The sequence below is a fragment of the Plectropomus leopardus genome, chromosome 12 (assembly GCF_008729295.1).
Source record: "Plectropomus leopardus isolate mb chromosome 12, YSFRI_Pleo_2.0, whole genome shotgun sequence".
NCBI lineage: Eukaryota > Metazoa > Chordata > Actinopteri > Perciformes > Serranidae > Plectropomus > Plectropomus leopardus.
Window position 1 is genome coordinate 2,215,721 of NC_056474.1, and position 17,310 is coordinate 2,233,030.

The 17,310-nt window shown below is 37.5% G+C and overlaps 1 protein-coding gene across 1 annotated transcript in view; it reads left to right on the forward strand.

Moving 5' to 3' along the window:
- The first annotated feature begins 971 nt into the window (after positions 1–971).
- The window catches only part of LOC121951183 (collagen alpha-2(VI) chain-like), a 20,474-nt gene continuing 4,135 nt past the window's right edge, over positions 972–17,310 (forward strand). Inside the window, exons 1-24 of the mRNA XM_042497423.1 lie at positions 972–1,164; positions 7,956–8,047; positions 8,734–8,843; positions 8,955–9,098; positions 10,764–11,129; positions 11,223–11,243; positions 11,329–11,394; positions 11,981–12,079; positions 12,173–12,199; positions 12,325–12,351; positions 12,467–12,511; positions 13,222–13,275; positions 13,366–13,428; positions 13,635–13,697; positions 14,308–14,361; positions 14,444–14,479; positions 14,568–14,630; positions 15,562–15,624; positions 15,725–15,787; positions 15,872–15,934; positions 16,625–16,675; positions 16,760–16,858; positions 16,938–17,000; positions 17,203–17,238. Of these exons, the coding sequence (XP_042353357.1) occupies positions 7,972–8,047; positions 8,734–8,843; positions 8,955–9,098; positions 10,764–11,129; positions 11,223–11,243; positions 11,329–11,394; positions 11,981–12,079; positions 12,173–12,199; positions 12,325–12,351; positions 12,467–12,511; positions 13,222–13,275; positions 13,366–13,428; positions 13,635–13,697; positions 14,308–14,361; positions 14,444–14,479; positions 14,568–14,630; positions 15,562–15,624; positions 15,725–15,787; positions 15,872–15,934; positions 16,625–16,675; positions 16,760–16,858; positions 16,938–17,000; positions 17,203–17,238 (1,752 nt within the window). The 5' untranslated portion in view covers positions 972–1,164; positions 7,956–7,971. The remainder of the gene's footprint in view (positions 1,165–7,955; positions 8,048–8,733; positions 8,844–8,954; positions 9,099–10,763; positions 11,130–11,222; positions 11,244–11,328; positions 11,395–11,980; positions 12,080–12,172; positions 12,200–12,324; positions 12,352–12,466; positions 12,512–13,221; positions 13,276–13,365; positions 13,429–13,634; positions 13,698–14,307; positions 14,362–14,443; positions 14,480–14,567; positions 14,631–15,561; positions 15,625–15,724; positions 15,788–15,871; positions 15,935–16,624; positions 16,676–16,759; positions 16,859–16,937; positions 17,001–17,202; positions 17,239–17,310) is intronic.

The window sequence follows — 17,310 nt, forward strand, 5'->3', positions numbered from 1 at the left end:
ACTATCCCCTTAATGGGTAAATACCTCAAACAATCCTACTTTAAAGGACTCTTAACTATCCCCTTAAATATTATGTTGCTGCTAATAGGTCTCACTTAAGTCTTTACATCATTATTTGTACATCATTTGTGCTTAAACTAAGATAAACAATAAACAAGTTTGATTAGTGCCTTGAAAGGTGTTACACTGAGGGGGGGACCACAAATTGAATCCTGATTAGGGCCCGCAAAAGTCTGGGGCCGGCCCTGGGCCAACATGCGATCTGAAACAATAAAATGACAAGAAATGTGCTTTACATGCAGAGTGGATGTAAGTGTGTTTGCAGATGTGCACATACATGGTGAGTCCTGTAACAGGCGGACCACCAACACGCCAACATGCACAAATAGGCAAACAGGCAGCTGAGGCACTGACATGCGTATAAACATGGTGAGCAGACTCGCGGATAGTCTGTTAGTGTTTATATCGAGTATAAACTCCTCTCACTCTGCCTACTAATTGCAACCAGATCACCAGACACAAAAGAGGTCCGTTTGTGTGTGTGTGTGTGTGTGTGTGTGTAAATGGGGGGGTTAAGTCTGCTCTTTATCCTGTTCTATTTCAAACTGGCTCACCACATGTGTGAGATTAACTGTGAGAAGCTCCTGAATGTCCTGTCTCAGGGACATGAGAGCTCGGTGTCCGCAGGGTTGCCATGTGTTCCGCTGAGGGCCACATCCATTAAATCGACATCGCTGCTCTGATACTAAACTGGCATTACAGTCTCTTTGTGGAGTTAAAGGCAATCTGCTGCAAACTCCAGCTGCGCTTTGGCATCTTCTTTTACTGACTCATGGCATTAATACATGCGGGTGCACGCGCGCGCGCTCACACGGGTTCCTGCGGAGCTATGGCGCCTCCAAGCGGACAGCGGCGGGCACTGGGGGCGCGCGTGCGCGCAACGAGGAGGAGGGATCAGGGCTGGTCGCTGAGGCTGGACCGGGACAGGAGAGCGAACGGACGGCTCTTCTGCGGGAAGTAAACGCGCATCCAGGGCTTTATTTCCCATTTTCTACCTCCCGTGTCACCCTTTACTTTCTCGTTTTTCCCTCCTGCTGACATGAGGAGGTAATCAACAGAGGAACAGCTGCGCACAAAGTTTTTAAGTAGTCGGAAAGAGTTTGGGTAAGTTTTACGCGCAACAATGTGCAAATCTCTCTCTCCCCCTGCCTGCCTCCTTCTTTACTCCTGTGTGTCTCTGCCTGTCTTTCTGTCAGTCTCTCTGTCCGTGGGTCTTTGCATGTCTCCAAACTTCATCGCATCATCAGGAATAAGGGATTTTTCTCAGCCAAACCAAACTTTGAATACGCAACTCCGCCGAATCGCCCAAGAAAAAAACAGCCAAAGTAAATAGAACATTGGCTCCATCGGTCGTGCTGTTATCTCTGCATGTTTTTTGCGTCGTATTTACCTGTGCACAGGTGAAAAGCAATACTGACTCCCACTCACTCCCATGTACAGTGGGGGAGAGAGGAGTGGGAACATCTGCAGGAGCGACTCACAGCTGTCAGTCCGCCAGAGGGAGCCACAGCAAAGCGCGCGGCTGTCCTTTGCTGTGCAAAGGCCTTAAATCATGTCTCTAAAAATGTTGTTTTCTTCAGTGTATATTGACTTTTTTAAAAGATGCAATCAGGTGTGACATTATTTAACTTCATATTATATTCAATTTTTTAAAACTTTTAAAAAAGTTAATTTCAAGGCAAATTGCTCTGCTTGTAGTGGCATTTATTTGCACTGAAAATGATATAATGAATGTTTTAAAAGAAGGAGAAGTTTGTCTTGTTTGTTACTTAATTGGATGCAGATTTTTTTAAAGTGTAAAACGCATCAGTTGACCATCACTGTAGACTGTCATAAAGGGGTGGGAATCACCAGAGGCCCTGCGATACGATATTATCACGATGCTAAAGTCACAATATAACATTTAAAGGAGCCATGAATTACTAAGAAAGTGTGATTAACCCTTAAGCACCTGGATCAACATCCGTTTTCTTGTTCTGCATTCAGATGCCTTTCACAAGTATTTTAACTGCTGAAACTTTGAAAAAAAAAGTTGTGTTTTCAAAGATACACAACTTGTTATATGTAACTTACTCTTTCCCTTCTTCCTATTTTTTTGAATAAATCAAGCCAATTTTCTCAGGGTTAATAATATTGTGAATGGTTTATATTTATTTATTTATTTAATCTTTATCTAACCAGAAAAACCTGTGGAGATTAAAATCTCCCTTTTAAGAGTGACCTGGCCAAGACAGGCAGTTACATGTTACATCTTTTTTTGTTTGTATTTTTTTATTTTATCTTTAATCGTTTTCATGAATGAGGTTATTGGCAGAGTTGGGTCACATGGATATGAGCGGTGACATTCATAATCCATATGAATATTTGCTAATCACCTACATCAGGTTAGTAGGATAATAGGTTGAATCCTTTATGTTAATGCATTTATTTAACACATTTTTGGATCTTAGCAAATCTTTTTTTTTTGTTGTGTCACACAATAGACCAGGCCTCAGCCTCTGAGCGACTTCGCTTTGTTTCCTGCAGCCGCTACAATATTATTGTGATTTTAAACGTGTTGCGATATGCTAAATTCTGCAATAACTTACTGTGATATATGGCGATTTAGGACCACTTTTCAACTGCAAATTATGCCCATGAAGAAAAAGCTTTGTCAGCATCTATGTTATCTAATACGATAAAGTTTTCAGCCTCTTCAGCTGACTTCAGTCATTTGTTATCGCAGCAAAATGCATCCAGTAAAAAATGAATTGATGGTTTTATTCTAAGAGGCAATCAAAAGTTTTATTTGTATTTGCAATAGTAAAAGTTTAAATAACAAAAAAAAAATCAATATTTTGCATCCGTATATCGATACGATATTGCCACGATACGATGCTGTATCGATTTTTTTATTCCACCTCTGCTGAAGGCAGACTCCAGACCAGCCGTAGGCTCGGCTGACGTGTTGCTACCAGTCATCTGCCCTCCAGAGGCCTCCACTCCCACAGCCTGCAGGGTTTGAGTTTTAATCAGGCAAAGTGGACTCTGTCTCTGGCCCCAAGTCTCAGGGGCCCTGAAGGCCTCAAGTGCGTGTCTGCTGGTTGGTTTATGGCAACTTCATCAGTTTTGTTTTTGTTTTTGTGGAACGTGCCCAGCAGCTCCGTCATTGTTGTCAGTCTTCTCAGAATTCATGTGAAGCTTTTCCAGTGGTGAAGTACTCATATCTCAGTACTACAGTAGAAAAATACTCTGTCACAAATAAAAGCTGTGCATTCCATTATTACTTAACTCTTTAAAACCTGGAGCAATATCTCTTTTCTTGTGCTGCTTTCAGATGCCTTTCACAAGTATTTAAACCTTTGAACTAAAAACACAAAAAAGGCATCGAGCAACTTGTTCCACGAACTGTAAAAAAATGAGTAAACTTAGAAACAGCTAGGGGAAAATGTCTTGAGGAGGAAAAAGGAAAAAACTTGGTAAAACTATATTTATAGCTAATTGTCATGATTACAATTTTTTTTTGTTACAGAATTATTATAATTCTTTAAATTCTGTTTGTGGGTTATTTCCTTTTTTAATTCTTTTTTTTTTTTTTTTTTACAATTTTTTTAAAAATAAGTTTTCTTGTACTTTTTACTAATTACTTGCAAATTTTTGGGTCTTTTTTCTTTTTATGCTCATTGCCTTCTTCCCTGAAAGTATTGGCATCAAAAAATACTTGAAGTACAAAAAGTAAATGTACTAATTATGCAGAATGGCCTGTATCAGAATAATATATTTTGGAATTATTGATGCATTTATTTCTTTATTGCATTAATGTTGGAGCTGGTAAAGGCGCAGCTAATTTAAACATTTTTCTGTACAGCTGTGTACCTTAATCCATAATAATAAATCATACTTTGCTCCACTTTATTTTAGAGAAATTTTTGTACTGCTTTAAAATAATATTAAATATTTTATTTTTTTACATTTTAAGTATAATTTAAGAGATGGTACAAACGATTTAATCTATTATTTATAACCAATTTTTAAAAAAAGAAGTGTCAAATAGCTTACTTTTAACGAAGGTCCAGAGGAACCGTAAGGATAATATACCTGAGCAACAGCAGTGTGCGAGATCTCAGGCTGTAAAATGGGAAAATTTCCAGCTGTTCGTACTTTTCGTCGACTGCTTCCATCATGACGGCAAGGTCTAAATCTTTCTCATTTTCCTGCTAAACAGTACACTAAAACATGTTTCAGCAAACATTTTAGGAAAGAAATAGGTAATGTAGCATCATAATCTTTCATTATTCATATTTGATCAGCGCTGATTAGTTTGACAGTTTGACCGCAGATCACGGAGAGATCGACATGATTGACGTCTGCATTATAGACTCCTCTTCTGTCATTGGTTGTTTTCGTTGACGTGCTTCTTACAAGGGGGTCGACCGATATTGATTTTTCAGGGCCAATACCGATACCGATTATTAGTACTTAATGAGACCAAAAAACGATATTCGGAAACGGTATGCAATTACAATAAAAATGAAAATATTTCTGTCGAATTTAGGATATATCAAACTCAAACACAAAAATTTGTTTAAATTCTTTTAGTACATGTTTAATCAAACTTTAAGCCAATTTCCTGCAACTGAAAATTTGAATAAAAAATTAATAAATAAAAATAGCTCCCAGAGGTTTTACAAAATAAAAGTTCCTCCCATGCTGAAACTTTCTCTGCATGTCTTGCAGGCTGCACTCCCTGCTGTTGGTTGAGTTTAATCCGCACACTTTTTCATTCATTAATTTTATTGGTGATCACTAAAATAAAACACTGATACATATATTAGGCCAAATATGGGCCTCAATAATTGGCCAATCTGTCGACCCCTAATTCTCGCAAATGCCATTATTAGAATCAAGAGGAGTCAGAGGAATTGTTTTTTTTCACATATTATCTGTTTCATGTGATACTGTGTGGATATAATTACAGCTTCAGCAAACATGACAGAAAGCTATTGTATAAAAGCTACCAACCACAGCTTTAATTCAGCCTCGACAGCTGCGATTAAAGGGAAAGCCTCTGGAGGGCAGCAGACTGAGGCTTTGTGAAATCTTGAGGTTTAAAACTAAAATGTGACTCATAAATTCAGTCAGCAGCTTGCTCTCTGCTGCAAATGTGTCCTGCATCTGTTCGTTTTCTGTCACCACCCAAAGTTACATTTTTCCTCGACTTGAGAGGAAGTGCTAAGTTTAGACGAAATAATTAGTTCCTTTTTTTTTTTGCCTTGGACTCAAAGGTTTCATTTGGTGAAACAGTGAAACCTGTAGGTATTTCGTGGATCTGATTTAACTTTTATTGATTATAAGGTGAAGTTTGGCAGCATGTTAGATAAGTTTGTCACTGTTGGGAAATATAATTTTATCATAAAACTGGGATGTCTAATCAGTGGATGGAAACTGAAATTGGTGCGACATGGTCAGAGAAAATACGTAACAAGGGGCTGTGACACTACAACTACCAGAATGCACTGCACCACAATGGATTAATAAATGCTCCATGTGGCAAACATGCAGTATGTCACCCACCATCATGGGTGGCATAACGCACATTTGGCTGTTTACAAAAAAAAGTGGCATTGAAAAGACTTTTGGACTTTGGAATCTCACTTTCAAAAATCTAATTCAGTTTCATCTTTTAAATTCAGGGATACTATTTATTATTATGACAATTCACAAGTAGAAATTCTCTAAGTCTTTTCCTCAAAATTGTATATTTTCTCATAGAGCTAAAGGCTCTTCACAGATCACTAATTTCCCTTTTTATTAAAAAAACATCAAGCAAATAAAAAATGCGTCAGACTTTTGGAAAATTATGCAATTGTTTCCCAAACCCTCTGACTGAATATACTTTATTTTAACATATGCTTGTATCCCTTTTCACCTTTTTATTTATTTATATTTTTGTCTGTTTCTTTGTTTATTTTTATGTAATCATCTTTTAACAGTCATTTATAATATTCATATGTTTTTAATATTTGATTTTTGTTAACATGTGCTGTAACTATTTACCTGATGTTTAGCAGATGTTTATTTTGTCAATAAAGAAAAAAGTCAACAGTTAAAAGAAAAAACTCAGCCGGCTGGTAACAAACAATTTGAAATTACAGTTAAACTATAAGCTAAAAAATGTGTCTAAAAACATCTTAGGCAAGAAATGGGCAACACAGTAACCTGATTTTGGTTTTTACTTAATCAGCGCTGCTTAGCTTTACATTTTGATCTCAGTTTTTTCAAATTTCATTTTTACAACACAGGAAACAGTATGTCGCCCACTTCCTGTTCACAACGTCTCAGCAAACAGTACCTTAAAATATCAGAAAATATTTTAGGTGAGAAATTGGCAAAACAGTATCACAATATCAGTTTATATTTTATCAGTGCTGCCTAGTTTTAAAAAGTTTAAAGTTCGATCTGAGTTTGAGAGAAAAAGAGAGAAAGAAAGAAAGAAATGGAGCTGTATATTAAGACAATTTAAATGTTACTCTCTTTATTTACACTAAACACTGGTATGCTTTGTGTTTATTTTATTTTAATTTATGTTACTCTCATCATTTGCTGCTGTGTATATGTTCATATCTATTTAAACTGAAATGTAACTGTTCATTTGTTTTATTGTATTGTTAACTGACTTAATACAATGAAACTTTTTTTTAAATATAGAGGGGAAATCCATGTTCAACCCCTGATTCTTTCAGATCTATTACATAACTTTGGCAGCCATTTCGTTCCCCTTGGCAACAGCAGACTATTCGTCATAAAGCTTAAACTGATACCTGATGCAGAATCTAGATGAAAAGAAATCATTTTCTTAATTACTTTGGCATTTAACTACTGCTCACTACATGACAAAAAAATCATAAAACGTGGAATAATAAGAAAATTCTGCTGTATTGGGCTGCAGCACAGTAAAAGGCTGTTATTAGGCAGGTTAATTTAAAATAATTTCATAAAACACAGTGTTGAGTCTTGATTTAGGTTATAAATGTATCACATATTTCTTTATATTTCAGAGTTTTTTCTGTATTTATTTATTATTGTCTTTTTAATGTGTTTCATTTTTGCTTTTTTGATTTTGAGAAATAAAATGAGACATAAAACAAATATATTGTTGGCCAAAAAAAGGTGGTGATGGATGAAGTATTCAGATCCTTTACTTAAGTAAAAGTATTGATACCATACTGTAAAAAATACTCTGTTAGAAGTTAAGGTTCTGCTGTGAGAGTGCTACTTAAGTAAAAGTAAGAAGTATAATCAGGAGTAAAAGTACCCAATACAGAAACACTTAAAACAAATCAAAAGGCAATAAACAACTTTTTTTAAAAAATAGAATCGATTTAATGTTTATTGAGAGTTCATTGTTCTTTTCCAATTTTTTAATTGATTAATTATATATTAATTTCAACTGTACCTGTTAAACTGTTTAGTAATTCAGAATATAACTAAGCAAATTTTGTAAAGTGTTTTTATGCAAAAATCTTGGTGTCACATAAATGTAGTGAAGTAAAAAGTAGAATATTTCCCTCTGAAATGCAGTGGTGTGAAAATATAAACAGGCATGAAAAGAAAACACTCCAATAAAGTACAAGTGCCTCAAATATGTACTTAAGTTCAGTCCTTGAGTAAAAGTACTTGGTGATATTCCACAGCTGGTTAAAAAAAGCTTTAATTATGCAGGTTATTTAAAAAATTTCACTGTGTTGTTTCTTGATTTAGGCTTTAAAATTTGTCATGTACGTCTTTCTGTTCTGCAAATTTTCCTGAATGTTTTGTCTTTTCCACAAGTTCTCTTTTTAGATAACTGATTTTGAGAGATAAAATGAGAAATTAATTAAGCATTTTGTTGACCCAGTTGTGTGTTTTTGTGTTAGACAGGAGGAGAGGAAGATGTTGGGGTTAGAGGTCTTCGCGCTCTGTCTTCTTTTCGGAGCTCTGACTCACGGCCAGCCGTCAGAGTGCACCAGTGAGTCCCATAAAGCCGTTTTACCTCACAGCCGAAATAACATGTCATGTTAATATGTCATCAGAGGAGGGGAGTGGACGGGTGTGACTTTGTGTTTTGTTTTTGTTTGTTTGTTTTTTGACTCTCCCTGAAGCTACATGTATTTTCTTTAAGCTTACATAAGTGACTTGAGGAAAATGCATGGCCATCCCTCCACCATCAATTTGTTATTAGATTTTTAAAAACTTAACCTTTGAAGTTTGAAAGTTAAAAACTTTAAAAGGAAATATTGTCCATTTTTATTATTATTATTATTATTATTATTATTATTATTATTTATTTGGATAATTTGGGTTTTTTTCTAATGGAAGCATGCTTTGCACATGTGTTCAAGGATCATTATAAATTTGAAAATCAACAATGATATCTGTTTTTGTAGTTCAGGCTATAATACAAGGTATAATTAGTAAACCTCCATGTTTTCCATAAAAATAAAAAGTTGTATGTCCGTCCCTTCGAGTCACAATAAAAAGATAAGTGCTTAAAAAAATATTTGACATACCTCCCCCTTTCTTTTTTACTAGTCCCCTCCCCTCTTTCAAATAACAGTTTTAGGCTCAGTTTTAGGGATCAGCATAATAAATTAAATGTTTTTGGATTTTCCATTGACATATTGACAAGACTTGGCATGATTTTTGTTTTTTTAGTGTCTCTAGAGAAGAATGATTGTCCCATAGACGTGTATTTCACCATCGACACATCTGAGACCATCGCCCTGCAGGAGCCGCCCCCTGGTGCGCTGGTGGACAGCATCAAGGTTTGCCGTTTATCCGCAGTCATCCCAAAATTTGTTCAGTTTGACAGAGTCATCAACCCGGCAGTGGGCTGTATCAGTAATGTTGTTGTTTACTGTGTTGTGTCATTGTAGTCATTCACCGAGCAGTTCGCGCAGCGTTTGAAGGATGAGGAATTCAGAGGTGTTGTGCGGATCAACTGGAACATCGGTGGACTGCACTTCTCCCAGAGACAGGAAGTGATCAGCCGCATTGGACCCGTAAACGATTTTATCACAGTGAGTGACGCACGCATGCTCCAACACACACAGAGATTCCTACACAGCCAAAATGCATCAAGTTGAAGTTTTTTTTTTTTGAGTATTTCATTTGGTTTATTATTATGTCCAAAACCACAGTCACAAACTGACAGCAGAGAAACACCCATTTTACATAATAAATGCCTAAAAAATAACATGAAATGAAATAAATTGCCACTTTGAAATTAAAATATGAATGTAACTAATAAAATTAATCACAAAAAATACAAAGAAAGAAGAAAAAAAGGTATAAGAGACAGGAAGGCATTAAGCATAATAGTATAGTCCATTATATGACTAGTGAGGTAAAAATAGAGAAATCATGCAAACAATCATTCAGTCATATAAAATGGGACATTCTCCACGTATTCAACTGAATTTTATTTTATTTTATGGGGATTATGCAATTTAACATAGTTCTCATACAGCTTATGAGACTGATGTTTTGCACGTGTGTAGCTATATCCAATTTTTGACTCTTGTTCCGAGTTTGCTTTAACTTAGAGACCTACAATGTTATTGAAATATTTAATTTTCAACATTATAAAACCACTATACACTATAGATACGGAAAGCACCATAAATTCACATATCACAGTGCACATTCTATTTTATACAAACCTCACTTTCACAAATTTACACTAGAAATATACCTTTTTTGTTATTCAAATGCCCCAAAAATAACAGACGATAAAATAAATCCAACAGGCAGAAGGAGATCTGACAATCTACTTTTTGGCAGCAGCCAGTAGGATTTCTGTAAGCTTGACTGAGTAGCTGTCTGATATAGGATTTACGAGGTTGCCCAGAAGGCAAACCTCGAGATCCAGTGGAAAAGTAACTCCATGGATTGTGGATAAAGCATCACAGATGCCAAAAGTCTTGTAGTTTACTACGCTGCCAGATACAATAAAAGAAAGTGCCCTCAACTTGACCATATCTAAAACAGGGGTGAGAGATATGGGTAAAACCTGTGGTATGATATAACAAAGCAATAATACTTTGAGTATCTGTTCCTGAGTTTTTAATATTTCTGTACTTTCCCTTTTACTTCACTATATTTCCCATACACATCTTTGTTACTTACTACAACGTAGGAGAGGAAGGGAGGAAAAACTCCAAATTTTATTCTTTGAATCCCTTAATTTGTAAAAAAAAAAGACCTTGTCTTTTTCATGTGGAATGTATGCTCCATTTTTAAGGGGATTTACATGTTGCAAAGAAATAAACTTCATAATTCTCATATTTCCGACAGCTTCTTTTAATGTTTAATTAATTTATTTAAAAGGGACAATGCTTATTAATGAACATCAGTATAAAATACAAAGTACATATTCAGGGGTGAGCAGGACTGCTAATTTACATCCGCAGTCCCTTGGCAGGCAACAGACAATAGAAATAAAGAACAAAATAAAAAGGACAGAAAATAAAGAAAAAAGAAAACAATACTTTTTAAAATTTCAGTAACAGCATTACTTGTACTTTTACTATTGATACATACGCACATTTAATAGAATAAAATTACTTTTGTGTTATTTTGTTACTATTGTGTTATTTGATTCTGTGTTTATTTAATTAGTCATTTATACATGTAATCATTAATTTATTGGTACTTATGTCATATTTTTACCCTCCCTATTCCAGGCCGTCAGGAGAATCCGTTACCTGGGTAAGGGTACCTACACCGATTGCGCCATCACCAACATGACCCAGGAAATACTGCGCTCACCCTCAAGCCGCAACGCTCGCCGATTCGCCGTGATCATCACTGACGGCCACGTGACTGGAAACCCGTGCGGGGGCATCAAAGTGGCAGCAGAGAAGGCTCGCGACGAGGGCATCCGGATGTTTGTCGTGGCGGCAGCATCAAAGAACATTGAAGAAACAGCACTGAGGGAGATCGCCAACTCTCCGGCGACGGTCTACAGGAGGGATTTCATGGCTGTGGATCTGAGCTCGGGCAGAGCCACGATACACACGCCCACCATCGACCGCATCATCAAGACGATGGTAAAACACACAAACGCACACACACACACACACACAGAAACATAAAACACGACCGCCTTATGTGCTCACACCTTCTTTCTTTTGTCTTCACAGAAACATTTGGCGTACGTAGAGGTAAGAACGCACTCACAACCTACGCTCATTAACGTTAATGTTTCACGCTGCATCAACACTCAATGTTTGACGTGATTTCCTGCAGTGTTACAAAGTGTCCTGTCGGGAGACACCAGGGCCCTCTGGTCCAAAAGGCCACAGAGGACAAAAGGTAAGCTTCATACACACACACACACAAACACACACACACACACACATCCTTTTACTTATGACTTTGTGAGGACTCTGATTGATATAATGCATTCCCTAGCCCCTTACCCTAACCTTAACCATCACCACTTAATGCCTAACCCCAACCCTTACCTCAATTGTGTTAACACTCAAACAGTCCTTTGAAGAAGTGAGGGCATGTCCTCAAAAAAAAAATGTCCTCAATCTGCTGCAAAAATTTTTTGTCCCCACTAGCATGCACAAGAACATATACCCACACACACACATCCTTGTACTTACATCTTTGTGAGGACTCTGATTGACTTAATGCATTCTTTAGCCCCTTACCCTAACCTTAACCATCACAACTAAATGCCTAACCCCAACCCAACCCTAATTGTAAGCTGAACCCTAAAACCAAGTGTCAACCCTCAAATGGTCCTTTGAAGAAGTGAGGACCGGCCAAGATGTCCTCACTGGAAAAATACTTTTCTACGGTCCCCACTATGTGCATGTAGGCCATACACACACTTACAGAATTTGCACACTTTCATCCTCACACATATTTTCCCCTTTTAACTCTGCAGGGCGCTAAAGGAGACAACGGAGACCCAGGTCCAAAAGGACAAAGAGGTCGCCCAGGAGACCCCGGTATCGAGGGTCCCATCGGTCAGCCCGGTTCCAAAGTAAGACGCTGAACATCCACCTGCCCATCGTTCACTATTCACCGTACAGCAAAGTTTTAAACGATTTTTCTTTTCCCTTTTTCTCCTCTGTAGGGAGAACCAGGTTTGAGAGGCGATAAGGTGAGACATCAAGTTCATTCATGAATTACTTAAAATTTTGCGTGAATGACTGAGTTTGTAGATGAATGATAGTGAAATCTATACAAATGAGAATGTACATAAAATGATCTTCTGTCTGCCCACAGGGAGAGATCGGAACCATGGGGAAAAAGGTAGGTTTTTATTTTTCCATATATTATTTATTACCTAACCAAATCTATTAATTACCATTTATTTTGTAAGGTGATCATGCTTTCTCCTCTAATCTTCTCTTTTCTCTGTCGTTAGGGCGTGGCGGGTCTTTTTGGACGTAATGGGACAGACGGACAGAAGGTGTGTGCTGTTTAAGGCTGAAATTGAGGAGCAGGTTTTTTTGTATGTTTTGGGAAACAAAAATTCAACAAAAAATCATTACTGATTTACTGTAACAGATTTTATTTTGAACATTTGCAATAGTAGATGTTGGTATGTTTCAAGTATCAGACCTGACTTTGTGTGAAGTATCACAAACACATAGTAGTGCAACTAGTAGCCACCCATTATCTACGTGTATATGTTTTGATCCAAAACCCTTGTCTACAGAATGGTTTTTTTTGTCTCTCTACTTATTTTCTACTCTTACTTTATTTTATAGTTTTTTTATTTAATTCCCCCTTTTTTCTTTTTCCCACCAATTTATTCTTAATTTTTTTCTCTATTGATGTATTTATCTTTTTATTTCATTTATATATATATATAACAACATAAATAACATTTATATATTCATTTTTATCTCTTTATTTTCATTTTTTATTTAATACCCCCCTTTTTCCTGTTTTCCCACCTATTTTTCTTTTTCTTTTCTTTTATTTATTTATTTCTTTTCATTGATTTATTTATCTTTTAATTTCATTTATGTATCTGTTTGTGTATTTATTAGCTCTCGGTTTTCTTTAGCTTTTTTTTTTTTTTTTACATAAACCAATGAAAAGAGAATTCCCCAAAAGAAACAATGGATGTCTGATTTTTGAGTGAAGATTTAATTTTAATATTTTTCCCATCAGGGTAAAATCGGACGGATCGGCGCCCCCGGCTGCAAAGGAGACCCAGGCGACAGAGTACGACATTTAGCACAATTCAAAAGTATCAGTGCATTCATATTTTGTTGTGTTTTTACCTATTTATGGTGTGCGTTTGATGCTTTTTAGGGTGCTGACGGTCACCCCGGAGATGTCGGTGAACGTGGTCCCCCTGGAACTGACGGAGAAAAGGTATGTTGTTGGCTCAACACAACAATGATTATTTTCAGGTGATTACACACTGTAGAAAACGTACTTGTTATTTTTTATTCCATTTTTGCCATTAAATCCCCTTAAATCTTATACATTGGACCTTTAAATCACAATCCATGAGTCATCCGACCTGTGGTTAAACTCTGCTGACTTCCTGTGTGTGTGTGCTTGTGTCTTACCTTCAGGGTGATCCCGGTCGCCCTGGAAGACCTGGACTCTCTGGCCCACCTGGAGAGCCTGGACCGAAGGTAAGCTGGATGGGATGGCTTCAAGTCTTAAAAGGTGTTGAATTAACCAATCTTAAAAATTAGGCCTTAATTATTCTTGAAATGTCATAAATTAATTTTCCATAAGTCTTAAAAGTACTAAAACATAGAAGGTAAGATTTTAGGATTTTTTTTTTTTTTACTGAAATTGCATTGTTGCATTCATAAGTCTTAAAAAAAGCTAGGATATAAGAGGGTAATATTTTGTGATTTTTTCTTACTGAAACTGCCTTGTTAAATCTTCAAAAAATAGCTGACTTTAAAAAAAAAAAAAGATTTCACAAAAAAATACACTGCTGTCACCCAAAAGTCATTTTTGATATTAAGGTTTTTTAAAAGGTGATTAAAAAAAGCTCCCTAAACCTGAGTAATTAGTGTCAGTTTTTTCTTTTCTTTCAATTTTTCACCTCAACTTTTTGCCATAGTGAAATTGCTATTTAATTTTTACTGAGCAGCATTGAAAAAAGTTTAAAATTCCTCTTGCTGTGAGCTGTAAAGACCCTGGCTGGGACAGATATAAGACCTGACGTCATGTTAAATAGTTTGAGGAATGTCGAAGGTGAAAGGTTAAACTCTGGTGTTTCCTCCACAGGGAGAGAGGGGAAGTCCTGGATCACCTGGTGACCCTGGACTGAAAGGAAACCCAGTAAGACTCGTTGTCACGAGCAGAAATACATGCACACTCGTCTTATGCATCATATAGCTCACCTGTGTGTTGTTTTTTTCAGGGAGTGCCTGGAAAGCCAGGACCTAGGGGAGGGGATGTAAGAACATCTGATTCACACAAAACTTGATGTTCTCCATCACGGTTTGCCTGCATTTTGTCTATTCTGATTGTTCCCTTTTTTTTAGGGGAGAAGAGGAGATTACGGGCCAAAAGGTGCTCAAGGGCCGGATGGACTTAAGGGAGACAAGGTATGAGTGAATGCACAAAGTCGCCAAAGTGTGAAAACATTTCTGTACTGTGAACTTTTTGCATGAGCTCAAATAAAATGGTTACATGTGCGTGAACAGCCTGTTTATAAGGCTTATCCTGGTTATGATCATATTTGGGATACAGTTTACATGAACACAGAGAAATTAAGTTATTCATATTCTGTGTATTCATCCCAATTTCTGTCAGAGTATGCCAGCTTGCATATTCGGGTTGTCATAAAGGGAATATGTTGTTTAACTCCTTGAAAGTTTGATTGCCTTTACTTTTCTTGTGCTGCATTCAGACGCCTTTCACAAGTATTTAAATCTTTGAACCCCGAGCAAATTGATGCAGTTTCTTTTGGAAAAACAAGGCAATAGACAACTTGGCAGGAAATTTCTCACAAATTGCAAGACATTATTAAATTCAGAAAATTACTTAAAATAGAATTATTACTTACTTTTAAAGCATTTTTAGCCAGGTCATTTCCTTTTTTCTTTTTTTTTTCAACTTTCCCCTTTTTGGCTTTTTTTTCAGGGAATTATTTTGTTTTGTGTTTTTTTTTACTAATTTCTTCACTCATTTTTTCTTGAGTTTCTTGAGTTTCTTCCCATGTTTTTGAAATAAATGAAGCCAATTTTCCCATGTTTCAGAGGGTTAAATGCTCAAAAACACAAACAGGTTTCTTCAAAAACCGGATCATAAACAGGTTATTCATGTCCATGTGAATGCACCCACTGTCTCAAAGTGTGGCCCGCAGGTCAGCAGCGGCCCCCAGAATTATGTGGCCCCTGAACATAACATTAAATGCATGCCATTGTTCTTCACAGTTAGATGCATTTAACTCTTTATACTTTTCTTTTGCTGCCCCGAGCTAATTGGTGCATTTTTCCATCACGAGGGGGTCTCAGAGCTGATTTTATGTTTTAGGGTGAAATGGGACCTGAGGGCACAAGAGGACTCGCAGGTGAAATCGGACAGCCAGGAGCGAAGGTGAGAGGAGCCGTATTATCTTTATAATGTGTAAATGTTTATCTGAACACCATAAAGACTTTCTTTTGCACCTGCAGTCAACTTTTTCTCCTCTGAACAGGGAGACAACGGGCTGCCGGGCCCCAGAGGACCACCGGGGGCCCCAGGAGAGGCTGGAAAAAATGTAGGTTAAGGGTCTCAGTTGGGAATCATATTGAAAAACTTATGTTACCTGATTTCATTTACATGAACTCTGTTTGTTTTGTAGGGCACCAGAGGTGACCCCGGTGATGCCGGACCAAGAGGAGAACCTGGACCACCTGGACCAAAGGTATGTGTCTCTGTGTCTGTGTAAAGTCAAATTTATACTTCTGAGACTATATAAGGAGCGAACGGTGTAATTTATCAGATGCATGTTGGGATCAAAGCTCTTTTTGATTTGGACTCAGCTTTCAGATCCTTTGCTGGATTTTTTTTAAATTTGTTTGATACTTTATACATTATATAAAAAGCCACACCCAGATTTCTCTACATAAGGAAATACAATTACCTAAAAGTGTAGAGAAGTCATGGAGAATATGGTGAATTCGTGTCTATACACATATTTAAGCCCTGACACACCAGTGTTGGACCGTCAGTGAGCGTTTGTGAGTGTAAAAGCAGTCTGCATCAGCCGATAAGCCGTTCGTCACTCTTTTTAAACATATTTAAACATATCGGTTTCTGATGCGCTCTCTGCTGATGGCACGGACTTTAATATCCACCAGCAAGATTGGATATGACATCTTTATACCTGCTTGGAGGTAAATCAGGCTCTTTTAAATACCCTGAATGCCTGTTAATAATAAGAATTTCATGGCACTAAAAAATGGTCAGTGCTTTCGACGTACGAGTGTGACGCCAAAAGCAACCTTCCATGTGCAACTGGAGCGCGGCTGGACAGCGTCAGATGAAAACACGCGGCGACAGAACCGAGTCTGGTCTGCAGTCTGTCTGAACTGTCTCTTTTGTCTCTGTTCAGGGAGACCCTGGAAGACCTGGTTTCAGTTATCCTGGACCAAGAGGACCATCGGTAACGTATACGAGCTTTTCTCTTTACATTGGCCAGATGTAGTGACACACCGGGCTGACAAAAGTTTCCCCCGCTGACGTTCAGGGTGAGAGAGGAGACCCAGGCAACCCTGGACCTCGTGGCAGCAGAGGAGACTGCGGTCAGAAGGGCGAACCAGGAGATAAAGGAACTCCAGGAGAAGCAGTGAGTACCTCGTTGTAGTTTGGTGTGTGCTGTTACAGGAGCAAAAGATTCAAGATGCTAATTTTTGTTTTTCCAACAGGGTGATCCAGGATCTCAGGGTGAACCCGGTCTACGAGGACCAAGAGGAGATCTTGGGCGTGATGTAAGTGTACAAAGACCACACTGGGAAAACAAACAAATACAGGTGTTTTCCTACGATAAAGGGAGCTGCATCCAGCGAAGAAATGCCAACCAAAGCTGATGTTTTTACATGTTTGCTTTCTGTTAGTGTTATCTGCTAGAAATCCCAAACTGAACAAAGTTAAGAGGCAAGATGTAATTTTATGTATTGTCTTTCTCTTCAGGGAGATCCTGGACCCGAGGGAGACCCCGGCCTCACTGTAAGGACTTTAATTTTTTTTTAAAATATATATATAGTGGGGCCGGGGTCTCCCTCGGGTCCAGGATCTCAG